Source organism: Pinus tabuliformis, chromosome 9 (assembly GCF_031772625.1).
Source record: "Pinus tabuliformis cultivar Carrire ecotype Pingquan chromosome 9, CPIR1, whole genome shotgun sequence".
In the NCBI taxonomy this organism is placed as follows: Eukaryota; Viridiplantae; Streptophyta; class Pinopsida; order Pinales; family Pinaceae; genus Pinus; species Pinus tabuliformis.
The window spans coordinates 2,006,280,996-2,006,301,242 of record NC_142307.1 but is presented as its reverse complement, the minus strand read 5'-3'; the positions used below and the strand labels follow the sequence as shown (position 1 = coordinate 2,006,301,242).

Here is a 20,247-nt window from a genome sequence, read left to right as displayed (position 1 = left end):
GTGCCTAACGATGTTGCTATTGGCTGGAGGGTTGACCCACAACCCACATAAGCCTAGACGTCTAGCCCGAAAGAATGGAATGAAGGTGCAATGGAAAACGCCAGGAAAATCTTGGTGGGATAATGCAAAAGGGGTATGTAGCTGGGCCCACACCATTGTCATGACGCTATTGGTCGGGGAGTAGCCCACTTTTTGAGTCAACCCGACGAAGTTCACCACAAAGGCATAAAGTGGGATTTAATGGAAAAGCATCAGGAGGAAACCAACATTATGATAATAGTCATACCACACGGTAGTACGCACATATCCGGTTGGTGGAGAAGGGTCTCACTAGCCAAGTCAACCCAATGACATGACCCAAAAAAATAAGGGGAGTCGAAAAGGAGGCTTAAGGGTAAAGGAAGCGAGATGAAGTGGCATAAGTTGTAGTGGAAGTCGAGAGCTATCGCAACAGACCAATGAGAGAAGGGACTATATGGCCCCACCATCCACGCAAGCCTGATAAGTGAAACCTGACGGGAGGTAAAGGATGCTTTTGGTATGCGCCGAAAGGGACCGAATGCGATGACAAGGGTCGAATACGTGGTCATCCATGCAAGCCTGAAAAATCTCTCATTGGTGGAGGGAGGACCCACAACCAGGTCAACCTGACGTTTTGTTCCCAACAGAATAAAGAGTCATCACAAAAGACGATGTGTCGGGATAATGTGAACCTGTGACAATAGTGATCTATGGACATGTTTGTGCCTATTAGGAGGAGGTGCGAGGGAATCACTGTCCTTGTAAGCCCGGTGTAAAGAGCCTGACGAATAACCAAGTGTACAGTTTGGGAATCGTCGGGAGAGGGTAAGCGGGATGATGTGTCTAGTGGGACCCACCCGGAAGGCAATCAACTAATGTAGAGAGAAAAGGCTAATTGAGTGATTTTTGGGCATATATATAGATGTATATAAATGGAAATATTAACGTGTAGGGTTTTAAGGAGGCACAAGTTAATTGGGATAGAACCCAAGGTTAGATGGAACTGAGGGTTTGGGTTGCCTACCAAACGATTGGAAGTGAGGTTGTAGACCGCACATGATTCCAGGGTAGTGGAAAGTACTGTCGGTTTGTTTGGGAAAAGTTCCCAATCAAACCATTTGCAACATTTAATGCTCCAGGTTTATCTTGTCCAAAATATTGCAAGTGAGGAGCATCAGGGAGTACAAAGTAAAGGTATCGTGACTAAGTATAGATAAGCTCAAACTGTCGAGATTTTCTAATGGCCTCTTCCTCTGTTTGTGGCAGAATTGTCACTACATCTTTTGTAATTGTGGGCAAAAGATATTTCAGAAAGGAATCCAGAAGAAGGGTTAGTGTGACATAGACCTTACATAAACTATGAAATTTTCTCCATTCATGAATATGGTCTAAGATGTGGGTGGAAGTTGTTTGGCGAAAATGGGTCAATAATTCCAACCCCATGTCATGACGTACTGGGAGCTAGAAAAAAGTGGGCAATGATCGAGCTAAGGATTCAAATATGTCATGGGAATGAGTTGTCTCGCTCACATACCAATTTGCTGCAAGGCTAGTGAGGATGCATTGAAACAATCTCAGATAAACTGAGTCCTTTCATGAAATAAAGAGCTTTATTATTTTTATTTTGTATTACATGGTTAAATTTTTTCAATGAAAAGCCAAGCCAACATGCACCTACAATGTTCAATCCTCTTTAACAAATTTCACTTTCATTTGTTACCAATGTTATGTACGATTATGTTTTCCTTGTCATTATTGCAACCATAAACATCAGAAGAAATAATATTAAATAAAACTATGTCAAATTTTAAAAATTAATTAAGTAAAATTAAAATAATATAAAATTCAATTTTTTAATTTAAAATTAAAAATAAAATTAACAAATACTACTTAATTAATTGGATTTTTATACCCTTACTAAGATCACCCAATATCATTCCATGTTTAATGTGCAATTAAACCTTAAATCATAAAATGAAAACTTTGACATAATTTTACACATAATATATACTTAAAATAATATTATTAATGGTTGATAAGAGTCAATAGACATCAAAATACTCACCTCATGATATATCTCACATACTAAGATTTTTTTTTATTATTATAAAAATTAACTAAATTATAACTTTATTTTAAATAATAATAATAATATATGAGTTAAATATATATACATTTTAAAAAACATGTAACAATATTCTTAACCATGGAGATTCTTAATTTGTAAATAGACTTTATTCTTATCCCATGACCAATATGGTGACTTACTATTTCTACATTTTTACATGCCCAAAAAACCATAACTCATGTTCATATGACATTTTTTTGAATTAATCAATTTAATTAAAACTAGAAAGGACATACCTAATTTTGAGATAAATTTCAATATTTTATCTATGACATATCTATTTTTAAGATAAATTTCAATATTTTATTTATGACTACTAGTAAAAATATTCTAAGATATTTAATGAACATTAAATCTCTACCATCCATTAATAATGATTGATAATTAATTTAAAATTGTAAAAACCCTATTCCAAAATAAACACTCTATGAACTTAATATGAAATATAATTGTTATAAAGTTGTAAAGAATAAACTACATATATTTAAAAAAATTTTGAATCAGCCATATTTATTGCGCGTATTTTTAAAGATATAATAAGTCAAAAAAATATAATTTGTTGTGTACTTTGGAAAGTGTATTAATTCTAAAGATATATAATTTGTTGTGTACTTTGGAAAGTGTATTAATTCTAAAAATCAAATTTGAATGATATTTAATTTTCAAGAAAAAATCATTAAAAAAAGTGTGCACAAAATACAATCTACTTAATTAATTGACAATTACAGTATTTCAATAAACGATGAGTATTTTTTAACAAGTATTCCCCTGAGTGAAGAAATTCTTAAAATGTGTACACAAACTACAATCTACTTAATTACAGTAATTGTTACTCAAATTTCAATAATTGTTACTCATATTTTAACATGTATTCAAATGAGTGAAAATATTTGTTAAGGAGTTTCTTGAGTTTGGTCGGAAGCATTTGCTACCGTGGATGAGATGAAATAACCGTTGCATCCACCAGACCTAAGAGAAGTGCTTACTATAAAAGATGTTGGAAAATATGATTCAAAAGGCTCTTTTGTTGTTAATGTCCTACACCTAGTTTATTGTTTAGGTAGATTGTTCTCCGGGATTGACGAAAATTTTGTTCCTAAATTTAGGTAAATTTAGGTCATGTCATTTCATTATTAACATTTTATTTGGTTGTTAAAGAGGATAATATATATTTGGTCACATATAAATAATATCACGTACTAATTATATTAACTAATTATTTATTTATTTAATATTTTATTTTATAATATTATAGGTATTTATTTATTTAATATTTTATTTTATAATATTAAAGGTATTTATTTATTTAATATTTTAGTTTATAATATTATAGGTTTATATGTAGTTAAATGAAAATAAATAAACAAATTAACTGATTAATTAATTATTTAATAAATATTTATATTTTTATCTTAATACTTCACATGTTAGTATTAATATGAATTTGTTTAGCTGTAACAATAATATTTAATTGGTTACATATAAATAAACTTTGTAATCAAATTAACATATTAGTTAATATTGGATGCTACTATAATATTTCTTATAGTATTATGAGTTTATATGTAATTAAATTAAGAAAATAATAAATTATTTATTAGCTTTAATGTTTTTACTTCGCAAAATTTTAATTAACTAAAACCAGATATATTTAATTACATATAGATTTAAATAAAATAGATAAATCTAACAAATTAACTAATTAATTAATTAAAAATCTAATTTTTCCTTATCTTTTGGTCGAGTCAGATGTAGATGATGATGATTATGATGATGGCGATGGTGGTGGTGGTGGTGGTTAACGTCTACTGAGACCAAACTTTGGTCTATCAGACCTAAAGAAACCAAATATTTAGTTTGATTTGAGATTTTATTTCTACGGTTGAAAAGCTTGGAGAGAAGCCTCCCGAGCTCACTATAATTTTGACATGGTAAAAGGCTAGGAAGGTCAGTATTGCAACAAAGATTATGAAACCGAGCTCTAATGTGGTTGTACGCGGGGCACTCTAAGAGGAAGTGATTTTCATCCTTATTTTCATCCTTGAGTCAATTATAATCATGACCAAAGTAGTTGTTTCTTTCTAGCCTTTGGAATGCTCCATCTCTCTATTTAATTTGTTGCCAAGGTCTGATTCTTCATCTTGTCCGAAGGATGAACCACATCAAATGAAACCACATTTACTAATTCCCTCGAGAAATGAATTTTGATGTGATTATCGCAGAAAACATGTCTAAAAAATTATGTTATTTAATTATTTATATAATAAGTATTTGATTATAATAATTAATATTTTTAAAAAAAATTTAAGTTAAAATTTTAATATTTAAACTATATTATATATTTTATTTTAAATATATATTATTAATAATAATACATTAATTAAATATTTATATATTTTATATATGATAATTATTTTTGAATATTCTTATATATAAATAAACTATATATTTTAATAAAATATTCAAATTATATCCTATTAAAACGGGCTTAAAAAAGGCTTAAGAGCATTTGCCGCAGATGAGATAAAATAACTGAGATATCCAAATTATCTTCGAAGAAAGTACTGAAATCTGTGTGACATCATTTCATATCAAGCTAAGATGAAATAATTTGAGCCTTAATTCATAAGATAATCATTATAGATAAAACAAAATATAACTCAATATATTATTATGTTGTCGTGTTTATAATATTTTTTGAATACAACTATTTGTTGTAAAATTAATGGTTAAGAAAATGTAATTCAAAATATTTGTAATATTTTGAAGTTCAGTTTTTTTTATAGTGAGAGATTGCTTTAAAAGATTATTAAACATGTATTTGAAAATATTATTGTTTTTGTGATGAAACAATTAATGTTATTAATAGATGTTGAAATTATAGTAAAATATATATATTTTGTGTTTTTGTGTGATTTAATGTTACACAGTTGTGTGAAAGAAGTTTTTTTTTGAAATTTTAGTCATTCCGGTTATCTTATATGGATGTGAGGTTTGGGGTTGTAGCATCTTAAGAGAATCTTGGAGAAAGATTGAGCAAATCCAGAAGCGTTTTATAACGTATAACCTCAAAATGAAAAGCAACACACCTTATCTTATTCTCCTTATAGAAGTGGGTCTTTCCCCTATAGAGAGCCTAGCTATGACTAGGCTTCTGTTGTACAAGCACAAACTCAATAACATAAGAGACCATAGACTTCCTAAACTAGCTTTAAATTCCAGCCAAAACCACCTTAGGCTCAAACGAGGGTGGTATAAAGACACCAGGGCCTGGTTAAACCATTGGGAGATCGATGAGAATGTTGCATTGCAAAACATTAATAACATTAAAAAGATTGTTACTTCTAAGTTCAAAGAAAAAATGTGGTGTGAGAAAGATTTAGCAGCTAAAAGAAAATTAAGATATTATAAGGAGGTCATCAACCCCACCCTAGAAGATCAGAAGTATCTCTGTTTTAACTAGCTCAAAGAAGAAAGTTAATATAGCCAAGATTAGAACGAACTCTCATGAGCTCCATAGTGAAACGGGTCGTTGGACAGTTCCTAAAACACCATGGATGGAAAGGTTCTGCCATCTCTGTGAGAATATGAACATCGAGGATGAAAATCACTTCCTCTTAGAGTTCCCCACGTACAACCACATTAGATCTTAGTTCAAAATCTTTGTTGCAATACTTACCTTCCTAGCCTTTTACGATGTCAAAATTACAGTGAGCTCGGAAGGCTTCTCTCCAAGCTTTTTGAGCATAGGAATAAAATCTTAAATCAAACTAAATAATTCGTTTCTTTAGGTCCAATAGACCAAAGTTTGGTCTCAGTGGACTTTAACCATCATCATCATCAATGTTTGTGTTCACAATATTTCTTCAATATAACTATTTGTTGTAAAAATAATTGATAAAAAAATATAATTCAAAATATTCTTAAGGCTTTGAAATTAGTTTAGTGATAGTAATATATTGCAGTTATTAAATATGTATTTGAAAATACAGTTTCTTTTGTCATTGTAATAATAATGTAGATTGTTGAAATTAAAGCAGGAAATTAATTGATAAGAAAATGCAATCATTGATTTTAGACTTATTTGATCCATATTATTATTGTAAATGTTTTTCCGAGGTATAACCATATTTAATAATTATGTTAAAATTAATGGAAAATTGTAAATTTGTGTGGCACAAATTAATTTAAAAATTATTATAATTTATTTCTAATAAAAATATAAAAAAATCTATTTTTATTAAATGTAAAATTTATAATTAAAATTTTTATAATTTTATAATTTATAAAATATTTTTTTAATATATATTATAAATCCTAAAATATAAATGGCTTACTTTAACTTATAGATGAAATGTCATTTTTTCACGATATTTTTTTCTGGTTAACTTTAACTAAAATTTTAAAAAGATTTTTAAAAATATGAGCTTAAATTGTCTAATCTATAAAATTCGAGTACAGTGAAAGTTTATTTATACATTCAAAAATACATTTTTAAAAATAAAAAGATCACGTTCTTTCTTGAAATTAATTTACCAAATTTAAATAAAAAAATTACCTTTATCTATATATTATACTATATTAATATATAATTTATATTTAATAAAAAAATTAAAGCATTACATTATATAACACATAATAACATGGTTACAAATCCAACTCTCTGTACCAATAAAATTATAATTGGACTTACGATCAAGAAAATATGAAAACAACATTGAAAAGATAGTTAGGTGTATCTTATTTGTTAAGAATATAAAAATATTTTAAAAATAATATATATATATATATATATATGAAAATTTAATTAGATTTATCTAAAAGACTGTACTAAATTAATCAAAGTGTAACTATAAGGCACTAAAAAAACCAGGTAACATCCCAATCCCAATAACAAGTAACCAGACCTTTCAATTCTCCTAACCCTAAAAATTCTCAAATACAATATTGAAAAAATAGTCATATATAATTAAGTACTATCGCTTTATTGTAAGTTAATTATTTTAAAGTTTTATTTACATGTATTTAAATAGTTTTATTTTTTTTTATCACTATAGAACTTTTAAAAAATTACATAAAATTAAACGAATGATATAAAGTGAAACAGTTGAATGTCTCAAATTATGAATTCCCGTTATTAACATAGTTGCCATACAATTAATACAACTACCAAAATGATTTTGCTGACTGCAATATTATTTACCATGACTTAGGTATCGAAATATAGACTATAACAGAAGAGTTATTTACTATTAAAGTACACGAAGAATTTGAATATTTTCGTGAGATACATGGATATGTATCTTTATTAGATTAATCTTCTATTATTTTCATAGTCGGCTTAGAAATTAGTGGCACTAGATTTCTGCAGGGCGTTCTGCTCCACCGCGTCCTTTCCAGACATATTGACGAAGTCCATGAATATGAATATTTGCAATGTAATTTTCCCACTGGATATTCTTAACATCAAATCCGAAACTCGCTTGCTCCTCTGCAGAGAGCTCTTGGAACAGCTTTTCCAAATTCGAGATATCGAATCTACACAATCATATTAAAATATTGTTTTGAAGCTTCTGTGATCAGTGCTTTGTGTGTAGTTTTCTTTCAAAGTTCTTGTATCTGTAATTGTTTGTATCGACTTTTTGAGTCATCCACCATGGCTTATCATCAGGATAGATCAGTAATTGTGTAAAACAGATCTGTCTTACACAATCACTGATCTATCCTGATGATTAACCACCGTGAATATACAAATAATTATAGATATTAAAATATGTTTATTTATATATCCTCATGAAAAGCAAATTTGTGTACTTAAGAGGTAATTGATGGCAACTCATTTAATGAGTATTAAATAAGTAGAAATTATATGTCCACAATAAGATTATTAACCTATCAAAAATTTAATGAGGAACATATACAACCTAACTCATTTAATTTCCATTCACAAACTAATTATTTTCAGTACGCTCTTGATTACCTTGCTTTGTTGAATGTATACGGCTTGTAGATCTTAGCCATGTACTCCAATTGCTCTGCAGTTGATGATGATAACCCAGTTGTCTGCAGGAAGACTATTGGGTTAGATATGCAATCTAAAGTTTAAATAAATACAAAATGCCTTTACAACTTACATTGTCCTGTGAACCAAAAACCGTTTCCAAAGCCTGCCTGTAGTTCTCCATAGTATTAACGCAGGTCACTTGCTGCAGCAATCTGACTAGGTTTCCTCTGTTATCAATGTAAGGATTACATTTAAAATGTTGAAATATTAATTTTGTAAGGTCTCCGATTCTCAAGGGATTTACCACCGAAGAAGCAACGTGGTAAACCTTTACGCCACTCTTTTCCGCGTGTTTTGCCATGGCTGATAAAGTTGCATTTACAACTTTAATTTGAATCGAACAAAAAAGGATTATAAAAATTTAGGTTGATGTGATCTATACTTTGAATATTGGAAAATCTTTCTTTCGGCAATAATCACATTCTTTTTATTAAGATTTTCGAACCATCTGGCAATATCTCTGATGTGATTATTGCGGAAAGGTTTACCAATATAGAAAAAGGATTCTCAAGTACTTCAGAAACAGTTTTCCATATTGTGATATAGTTACTAACCAGATCGAGCACAGTATCTGGATCGGCCAAGAAGCAAGGTAATTGACCTTTGCCATAGCGCGTAATGGCTGGATCCAACATTCTGCGATTTCAATATTCGATTTAGCTCTTGTTATGTGTATTAATATTCGGTGAGATTCGTCAAATGATTATAACATACCGGTGGAAAAGGTTGACTGTATGTGCTTTCAATAACAGTCGGACGAACAATAACTACGGGTAAATCTTTCCCTGCCATCGCATATTACCATCTCCGCCATTGCCTTGCTGAACACGTAAGTATCCTGCCAGCCGTATGATCTTGCCCTGAAAAACAGCGTTCCAATAGCGAACACCTACTGAGATATGGTGGGATTTGACATTGAAATTGAATACTTTTATCAAAGTTGAATAGGTTTTACTATATTAATATGAAGGACACGATGATCAATGTTACAGAGATAATAAAAAAAAGGAACAAGATTGAAAGGACGAAATTTTTTGAAGTCAAATTCCAACCTTGGGAAGAAACCATATTGATAGCCTTTACAAAAAGATAAATCAATAATTTATTTCTTTTAAAACACTAAGGTTAACCCATGTAAAACACTAATGTCAACTTCTATGGAAATTATATAAGCAAATTGCTTATAACTTTCAACTTCTAGGAAAATTTTATCCTATGTTCCAAGAAAAAAGATGTGGCTATGGTTACACCATGAAAGGAAAGGAGAATTCACAGCTATCGTTATAATGTCACCTTTCCATTCCCAAATCTTTCATCCTTTGAGCAACCTTCCCTTTCTTCAACTTGTAGTTTTGGAGATCTGAAAATTCAATCTCAAAATCTTCTAGAGCTTTGCTTGCTAAATGAAATTCAGCTTGGATGTCCAGAGGTGGAACACATATCGATTTCTCGTTAGCTATACTATACCCCATCTGAAATGGCTCCTCCAGTACTCGGCCTTGTCTTTGCCCGTTGACATATGCTGGAATGAAATAAACCAACAACGATGAGATCGATAAATAATTTAGGTTGAAACGGAGGATGAAATCGATGAGTTACCAGTAGAGATGTGCATCAAAAGTTGGGTTTTCTTGCAGCATTTGCCGAATTCTAGAAGGCGAATAATTGCCTTTGTGTTGGTGTCCAAAGCGACATCGTATCTACAACAGATGGTGCTCTTAGTTGTATCTATGGTTAGCAGATTGCACAGAATCCAGATATTAAAATGAAGTCAAATATTAACACTATTCAAATGAAGTCAAATATTAACACTATTCAAACAAATAATACAACAACCTTTCATCGAATGTTGTGTTGGCTGCCGAGCTGACAATAATGTCCACCTCCCTTGTAAGCACATCGACCATATCTTTTTCAATTCCAAGATTTTGTTTCGTCATATCGCCAGCCACAGGGACCAGTCTTTTCAACATGAGTTCATGGAATTCATTACCATGAATTTCACGCAACCCTTTGAATAACTCGCTGTTCATAACCTGACTTTCGCAAATTATTAGAAATTGTTATGATCATCGCATAAGTCTAGTAATCTCATTTCTAGTACTTAACTCTAGAAGAGGATATTCATCATACTTCATTTATCAATCTTTTCGATGCAGAGGTGGACTCATGATCAGCCCTGATTATCAAAAACAGCTTTCCGATATCTGGTTGCATTCTCAATATTTTTTCTATCAACACTGCAGATATGAGAAACAAGCGTTCATTAATTACGAGTGAGCCAGCAGGAGGTGATCTAAATAACTAAATTAGAAATAATTCATAACTTGAGGAAGTTGTGTTACACCTTTTCCCAGAAAACCCGTGGCACCAGTGATGAGAAAGTTCTTCCTCCTCAGAAAATCTACAATTCCACGACCCTTGTATGGGGCTATAGAAGTGTTCTCAGTATTCCCCCCAGCGATTGTGGCATCCGGTAATCTGCTTCTTCTGCTCCGTGAGAATAAAGTGCCTTTTGAGGCTTCATGTTTTGTGCTCATCAACACTAACTCGTCTGAATCTGCTCTTGTGCAGCAGAATCGATTAGGTTTTCTTGATTTACTACCTACCCCATGATTTATTAGTACTGAACTGGGAAACGAAAAAGACGACGGGATAGTCCACTTGATGGGGAGGAGCAGTTCTGATTTCTTATCCCTCATATAACGAGCAGGAAAAAAACATAAAGTAAGACTGGGATGTGGAACAGCCAAAAATAATATTAGACTCCCAGAGTTTTACAGGCAAATAGACGAACACTGCAAACAAGGAAATACTGAACATAAACCTAAATCAACGTATAAAACATGTCAATATTTTATATCGGCCACACCAGACTTAAATGAATAGCACTAATGACTAGTCACCGGAATTAATGACAAGACCAAATGCTGAAGTCGTTGAACCAACTACACACGCGAGAGTCGCATGATATTAAATGCGACGATGACAGAAAAAGGAATTATAGCATGTAAGTTTCCAGAGGCAGTGACATAGTTGCTGAGAATTTCTGGAATCTTGGGCATTACAATATGATATTAAATGCGACGGTGACAAAAAAAAGGAATTATAAGGTGTTATAGCATGTATGTTTCCAGAGGCAGTGACATAGTTGCTGAGAAGAATCTTGTGTGCACTGTTTGTTTCTGTGCATTGTTTGAAGAGCCTAAGAGCTCACAGTTTAGGATGAATATTTCACCCATTTTATGAAAAAGGTATTTTCAATTTTTTTAACAATTATGATTTATATTAATATAATTAACTAGTCATACATGTAAAACATTTCAATAAAATAAAACTTGAATATAATATATTTGGCTATATTTTATTAAATTGTTTTTAAATTTTGATTTTATATTCATAAAATATTATACTCTTGAATATAATATATTTTGATATATTTTATTAAACTATATTGTTTTTAAATTTTGCTTTTAGATTTATAAAATGTTATACTCTTGAATATCATATATTTAGATATATTTTATTAAAATATATTGTTTTTTAATCTTGATTTTAATTTTATAGAATGTTAGAGTATACGTCCCTTTGTCCCTTTGTGATACACATGCATGTGAATGTGATGGAATTACATAAGCATAAATAAAAGATAGATTCTTGGGGTTCCATTACATTAACTTCATATAAGATTGCAAATATTAAAGCTTTAAATTTTATTGAAAATTCATATTATTTAATTTTACAAATTCATTCCTATCTTATGGCCCCCTTCCCTTTTATTTATAGCTTCTTAATTTAAGGGTATTACAAATATTTAAGATTTATACTCTATTGAAATTTGATACTATTCAATTGTATGTGTTAATTCATAGCTTATGACCCTTTTTTTATCGGTAAGATTCTACTTATTTGTTGGATATTTAAGATTTATACTTTATTGAAATTTGATACTATTCAATTGTATGTGTTGATTCATAGCTTATGACCTTTTTTTTTTTATCGGTAAGATTTTACTTATTTGTTGGATATTAGAAAAATGTCAGATTGTTATTTATTACAAAGTATTTATTTCTTGGGATAGTGCATTTATGCATTTTACTTAGAAAACAAGGATTGCATTATCAAATGAGTTTGATTCATAGCTTATGACCTTTTTTTTTATCGGTAAGATTTTACTTATTTGTTGGATATTAGAAAATGTCAGATTGTTATTTATTAGAAAGTATTTATTTCTTGGGATAGTGTATTTATGCATTTTACTTAGAAAACAAGGATTGCATTATCAAATGAGTGTGAGTGAATAATGATCTTCCTAATGTGTTAATGGTAATGTAAACATAGAAAAATAATAATATGTTAATTTAGGGGTAGGATTAAAAGTATTTTTATAATAGATTTTGATATTGTGTAAAAAGATGAAATGTAGGAAATCAAATTAGCATTTGGAATAATAACATTTTTATTCATGGAAGTTTTGTATGATTGTGAAATTCTAGTTTTTCTAATGGTGCTAAGTTAACATTCCTCTAATATAAAATACACATGTTTGTGTTAGTACAACAATTGAGTACCTAAAAGATGGATTTCCTTTTGATGTAGGAACTGATATAAAATATCTGGCTTTCCCATTCCTTAACCTCACTGAGCCATGAGGTTCTACTGCTACTAAGAAAACATTGCCAAGAATACAGTCAATGGGAATGTCAGCAACTGCAAATTTTAAATTGATACAGTGGTGTTCAAAGCATAAGGATGCTTTGGGTACTTCATAATTAAGCTTTTTGTTTCCTAATCCCACCACTTTTCTTTCTGCTGCAATCCAATACTTTGCAGGAATGGTCTTGATATTAAGAATATTAATATCTGCGCCTGAATCAATTAGTGCAATTAATTCAAACATTTCACCTTTAATGCAGATATTTACTTTAACATGGTGTTGCTGATATGAGATGGTCATGAGTCTCATTTCTTTGAAGCCAAAATTTGGATCTTTAAATCCTTCAACAACTTCAATCTGATTATTACTGCTATACTGAGCAGTATTCCAAGGCTGATCTTCTTCTTCTTTTTCTTTACCAGCCACTTGTTTTCCTTTCTTCAATTCTGCAATTTGAGACTTCATTGCAGAAATTTTTGATTTTAAAATGTGAATCTCTTGACTCACTTCTCCCAAAGTGAGAGATCTCACTCTGCCAGGTTTTTGCTGATGCCTTTGATATGACTTAGTATTCTTTTCAAAAGAGGCATCAATAAATAAAGATTTCTTACCTGAATCTTTTGCAGTTCTGGACTTGAGCTGGTCCATGAATGCTTCAGTCAGGCGGTTCTTCATCTCTCCTTCTTCCATGCTATGGATTTGAGCTAAAATCTTCAGCTCGTCTTCTTCAGTAGCAACCATTAGGACTTTTTATTTTTGTGGCTTAGGATTTTCTTCTTCACTGGATTCACTAAAGAATTCAGAATCAGAATCATAGTGAACTTGGCAGGCACATTCTTCAAAATCAGAACAAAGGCATTCTGAAGAATCAAACTCTGAACATTGCTGCATATGGGCATGTATTTCTTCTGCGGAAGAAGAACTGAAAGAATCATAAGATGATTCTTCAATCTGATGCTGCTGAGCTATTTCTCTGATCACAACATTGGGGCAGCGTTCTGTCTGATGAGTATGGGAACCACATTTCATACATTGCATTGGCCCCCTTCTCTCTTGTTTGACTTGCTTTGCTTTTTCAGCAAAGGCTTATGTTTTCTTGCCTCTGTTTCTTTTTGACTCTTCTCCTACTGGGCATCTAGAGGTAGTATGTCCATTCTGACCACATAGCCAGCAAGTAATGCTATTCCATTTCTCTTTCTTTGTGGTGTGCAGATGAATATCAGAGGGACGATAATAATGTGTTTTAGGAATATATTTGTAATATCCCTTTTTTGCTCTGGAGGTCTGGCCTCGAGCTTGTTTAGAATTTCTTCTTGTATCTTTGGGATACTTTCTGCGGTCCTTGTAGTATCTTTCTTTGAATTCTCTTTTCGTCCTCTTCTTTGCTTTTCTCCTTTTTACTAAAGGATCATCTGCTGTAAGTCCATATTTGCTACATATGGACTTTTGGTCTGGAAATTTGGAAAGTTTTTCCAGAGATTTGTTCACTTTTGAACTGGTACAAAGACTAACCAGGGTCTTTGTGATATGTGCATATATCTCTCCCCATGTGTAGGAATCAAATGGCAACTGGAAGACTTCTTGTAATCGGATATAATCAATGAACCTGGATGGCAGGGCTGCAAGATAAACTTGTTTCCATAACAAGTTCTTTGAATATTTGACTTCATAGATTCTCTGCATCCAATCTCTATGGAAATCTTCAAATTGAGACATTTTATAGCATTTGAGGTTCATGAGGATAACCTCATTTTTATTTGCAATCTCTTTCTCACTTCCACACCAGTGTTCAAGGATCATTGATGTCAATGCTCCTATCATGTTACTAGTAGTGGTGCCATCTAAATTGTGTATGACATCTCCATTTTCATCTTTTAATACTTCTGCTTCCATTTTTGATATAAGATCTGGAGATGACTTTGTTTCCCACCACCTGAGAAGTGTGCCTGTAAAGCATTGTATGATGGTCCTGCAGGCATCAATTTCGCTTTTTCCCCTTAAACATATGAGTTTATATTCAGTATACATCATATCTATCAATTGTCTGATTTGCCCAACACTCATGCTGTCAATATTCCACTCTCTGTGGGAGTTTAGGAAAAAGGTGTGAGCTTCAGGTAGCTTACCTTTACCTTCAATATCAGGTGCTGGATATTTGCTGAACCTATGCTCCAGAGGTTCATAAATAGGAAAGATTTGTGTGTCAGAATCTTTCTCTTCCTTCTTCTCTTCTTCCTCACCCTTAAATAAGGATGCAATTGTTATTTTCTCAGTAGCTTCAGCTTCTGAAGAGCTGGCTACTTCTTTTGGAATGCTGGAAACCTATTGACAGGCTTGACAAGATCCTACATCTTTATATTTCTATTAAACAGAAAGGAGTTAGGAACTGGTTTTTCAACTTTTGACAGATTCATCTTTTCTACTTTGTTTGTCAAACCAGTTATAAGACTCATGCATCATGAGCACATGCATCATGAGCACATGCATCATGAGCACATGGTCAGACTCTTGTTCATGGGGAAACGGGATGTCTGAGCATTTAGGATTTGGGCATGGATTTACAGAGGTTGATGGAGGAGCTATGCCAGATCTGCGGTTATGATTTTCATGGATTACAATTTCAGCAAGCGTATGCAGATTTACAATACTTTGACATTTTGGAAATTTAACTTCCAGAGAGGAAAAATTAACAAGCTGGGCTAACTCAAAAAGGGAAATATGTTTACAAAGAGAATTACTGGAACATGCAGTATCTACAGTAGAAGGATCCCTGTAATATTTAGAGCTTTTACAGGCTTGTTCTATACCTCGGCAGTCTATAGTAGATCTTCTGGGGAAGGATAAGACTGCAGAAGATTGATTTTCTATAATATCGGCTGAGGTAATTCTTCTGGGAATTAGAGCTTTAGGATTTTGTACAACTCAATGTTCAGGAAAAGTCAAGTCTTCCCATTTGATTATTTGATGCTCAATCTTTTGGTTTTTGGCATCAGTCATAACTACAACACTTGACTTTGAATCACGACTGGGAGTATGGCGGATAGCTGGCCATAAAGTGTTTGTATGGCGAAAATAACCTTTGGTATGAATGGCTATATTATTTCTCTTTTGATGCATTTTGAAACCAGTGGTTTGGATTTGAAGCTGGAGGATCTGGTCAATGGTTTCATCAAAGACATAGATAGAGAAATTTGGAAAACAGTCAAAGTAGACTGGGCCATTTGACAGTGGAGCAACAATCCCGCCAATCAAAGAATTAGTATATCTGTTGTGTGTTAGATCACGAACTGCTGCTAACACAAAAGTATTTAGTCCTTGGTGGACTAGGGGACTGATTCCTACTCTTATGCATCCTAGATGCAGATATTTCGTATTCAGTCTCTTTGCCTCTGCTTGCAAAGCTTTGGGGTTTAACAGGGGAATAGTTTGGATTACATCAGAATTTTCTTGGATTTGGCTCACAGACTCTTTGATGCTAATTCTAGTAACAATTTTCAAATGAAATACAAATATATCACTATATACTTCTGAGGGCACTATAACAGGTAATTCCCATCTAGTAGATGGCTGGGTTTCTTCATATTCAAGCTCGGCTTGGTTTAAGACACGACTTGAACTAGATGCAAACATATCTTTCAAAGGGTTTTCTTCAGCCATAGATTCTCTCTCTTCTAATTCTCGGAAAGAAACAGATTTCCAGAATGAATCCATTCTGTATGAGTTAAGGAATAGAATACCGACCTCAAGAACCAGACGTTACTGGCTTTGATACCAAATTTTAAGCAAGGACTTCTGTCACAAGCTTGCTACTTGCTGCGTCACAAGAAGTGCTGCATGATATGATGGGTGTATTAAGAAGGTTTTTGACTGATTGGCTGGAGCGAAGCGGAATGGAGGATGCTTTTTGGTGTCTGCCATTTACTGAAATCAATAAGACCTTAAAAAGTAAAATTATTTAGTTTGGGTTTTACTATGATAAAGCTGGTATAAATTTCAATCATTTGCACACCCGATTATGCATTTACTATGATAAAACTTGTATAAATTTCAATCCTTTGCACACCAGATTATGCATTAAGAATTCCTTTTTGTCTTTTATAAATCTGATCGTATATAGATTTGACATCCGTTCAAAATTCCCTTGTCTTTTACGAATCTTATTCCTTTTTTGTCTTTTATAAATCTTATCGTCTATAGATTTGTCTTTTACGAAATTCCATTGTCTTTTACTGGTGAAGGTGTTCCTTTCGTGGAAGCTGACGCAGATATTTCGTTGGAAGACTTTGGAGTTCTCGCCCCGCCTTTTCCTCGTGCTTTGGACTTTATGAGTAGCGTTCCATGGCCCGAAACCGACATAGACTCTCCACTGCTTCGATTTCAGGTTGGTAATTGTGGTTTTTGATGATGTATACGGTATAAAGCTATATATTTAGGATTGATTTTCACTATATTAACCCTAGAATATTTTTGTTAAAAAATAACTACGTTAAGCTTATTTTATTAAAATGTATGTATGAGTATAGTCGTTAAAAAATAAACACTTTCCACTATTAATAATGTATTTTAAAAGATTTGATTCCATAAGCTTGGATTTCAAATATCAATATTGAAGAAAAAATAAATAAATTCAATACCACCTAGGAGGTCTGATAAATAGTGAGGCTCAATACATCTAGCGATAAAATAAATTCCTAATTACCACCCACGTTTGATAAATAGTGAATTCAATAAAATAGATGATAATTAAATAAATTTTAATTTTATGTATAGTTATCGAATAGAGTTTTGTGTATAGATAGGAAATAGAGTTTTTACGGTTTTAATTTAAGTATTAATAATTATTAAATTAAGGATAGAGATTTAATGTCTATATAATATTCTAGAATATTTGTAATGGTATATATAAATCAAAAATTAAGATTTATTTCCAAAATAGTTATGATTTTTTTGTTTTTTAACTAAATTTATTAATTAAAAAAAATTGTATGAACTAGTATTATATGAAATGAAATATATTATGGTTTTTCTGGGTATGTGATATTAATAAACCATGGTGTTGATCTATATTACTGTAAGAAAACATTTTTACATATTAAGAATCTCAAAGGGTAAATGGCCATGGTTAAAAAGTTTGTTTCATGTCTTTTCTTAAATGTATATATGTTTAAGTTATATGTCATCAATACTCATACTACTAATATTTTAAAACATATTATAAATTAACTAGTAGTTATTACATTTTTCTTAATTTTAGCAATTGATATGTATCATAAAATCGGAATACACCCATTTTAACTTCGGATTTACCACGCACTAGAGGGATCAAATCTCTCAAGATGGAAACCTCTTCTTTAGTGAATATTTGTGCCTCCAAAGATTTGATTCTTCTTGAAGCTTTGCACGTCCTGAATTTAAATATAGATCTATATTGATTCTTAATAATATTATTTATATTTATATAAATTTCACATCTAAATGGATAGAAATATTTTATAATTATTTTTAATGTGATATATATATATATATATATATATATATTTGTAAATATTAAAATTTTATATGCTTACTAATTAAATTTAAATATAAAATTATGATGTTTATTCTTTTCTTTTTTCTTTTTCTTGGCACCGTGAGACATGTATGGGAAATTGAACTTTCTATCACTTCTATTATTTTGATACACAATGACTTGCCAATATGTGTTTTGCTAATTGTGATAATTATCAATACAAATCGTTATTTTAATTTTTATACTCTAACAAATTTTAAATTATAATTATTATTATATATTTTACATTCAAATTTTTAATTTTTTTAATATATATATTAACAAAACAAAATTACAATAAATTATTTTACTATTTTTATTTTCTATTAAATTTTTCATCTAACCGTTTTATTATTATTATTATTATTATTATTTTTGAATTTAATTACAACATCTTCAATATTCATATTCAATACTAGGAGTAAGTATTTTGATAGTCTAGATACTAATTAACAATTTATTTTAAGAGTTGTTTTATAAGACCATAATATCCTGTGGAAAATAGTAGAAATTCTGGTAAGATTTTGACTAAAATCTTATAAATTTTTTGGAAATTTAGATTATATTATAGCCATTAAGTTTTAAGATTTTAAGTATATCATGAATTTTAATGGTGCTAAATACATTTTCATTATAAAAAATTTAAACAAAAAATAACGTGATTAAACTAAAAACAAAGTTGTGAACTTGTTAAACAATGCCCTTATTTTATATAATTGGACTCGTCAATAAAGTTTGAACGATTTTATGAGTTTTAATTGTCTAAATCGATTTACATAGTATCTGATTATACAATCGATCTTTTAGTTTTGAGCTGTGTGTATTTATTTTTTCCCACAGGTAACGCGCCTTCAATGTGGAGGTTTCATATTGAATCTGAGTTTCAAGCACTGTGTGACTGATGGCTTGGGGTGAAATAGCGAGAGGCGCGTCAAGCCCAACTGTTCCTCCAGTTTGGAACAGAGAAATCCTTAGACCGAGGCAGAAGAGTGAGGTAAATTACCCTGGGGTCGGTGAGTATTTTAAGCTGGAAGAAAAATATGTAGAATCATTGGTGCAAGCACCTGCAGTACCGCAGGAAATGAAAGCAAAATCGTTCTATTTTGGTTCAAAGGAAATTGCGGCTTTAAAAAGACAGATAGAGGCGGAAGGGGTGAAGCACTGCACCCCATTCGAAGTAATATCGGCGTGCTTGTGGCGATGCAGAACAAAGGCTCTCCATATCCCTGCTCATCAGGATTGCACAATTTTGTTTCCCTTCAACGCCCGTTCTCGATTGCGGCCACCTATTCCAAGGGGCTACTATGGCAATCTTATAGTGTTCGCCTATGCTACGGCAAAATCCGAGTATCTCACTGAACGACCATTGTCCTTCGCTGCGAAATTAATTAACGAAGGGAAACGGATGGTGAAGGAAGAGTACATGCGATCTTTCATCGACTTGGCGGAACTGAATGCTTTTCCAAACAACCATGGATGCCCAAGCAACACATGTCATGGTTATTGCCCTATTTCAGACGTTTCCGAGATTATGCTCGACCTCGCAGAAGCGGATTTTGGGTGGGGAAAGGCGGCGTATGCTTGTCCGGTTTATCCACCGTGGCTAGACGTGTCATATCTAATAAGGCCTTCTGTGAATGCCCATGAAGGATTCCTTGCTTCTGTTTCTTTACCGTCGACTGCCATGGAAATATTTGAGCAAGATATAAGTAATGCAATCAACGACTGCCTGAAGGCTTAGTCATCTTGTGAACGTGGGGAATCAAGATAGGCATTGTAATGTTCATGAGCCAGATTTGATCAGATAAATTGTATGAAGATTCAATGAA

General features: G+C 31.7%; 1 protein-coding gene and 1 pseudogene across 1 annotated transcript; one reads left to right on the top strand and one right to left on the bottom strand.

Moving 5' to 3' along the window:
• Positions 1 to 7,506: 7,506 nt before the first annotated feature.
• On the bottom strand, positions 7,507 to 13,611 carry LOC149157087 (fatty acyl-CoA reductase 2, chloroplastic-like; annotated as a pseudogene).
• Positions 13,612 to 19,319: 5,708 nt separating this feature from the next.
• On the top strand, positions 19,320 to 20,159 carry LOC149157086 (benzyl alcohol O-benzoyltransferase-like). The gene has a single exon (XM_089444969.1). It carries the CDS (start codon positions 19,320 to 19,322, stop codon positions 20,157 to 20,159), a length of 840 nt encoding a protein of 279 aa, XP_089301095.1.
• Positions 20,160 to 20,247: the final 88 nt, after the last annotated feature.

What these genes read in the sequence shown, in the direction of transcription:
- LOC149157086 (XM_089444969.1), top strand. Translation starts at nt 19,320, where the DNA reads ATGGCTTGGGGTGAAATAGCGAGAGGCGCGTCAAGCCCAACTGTTCCT.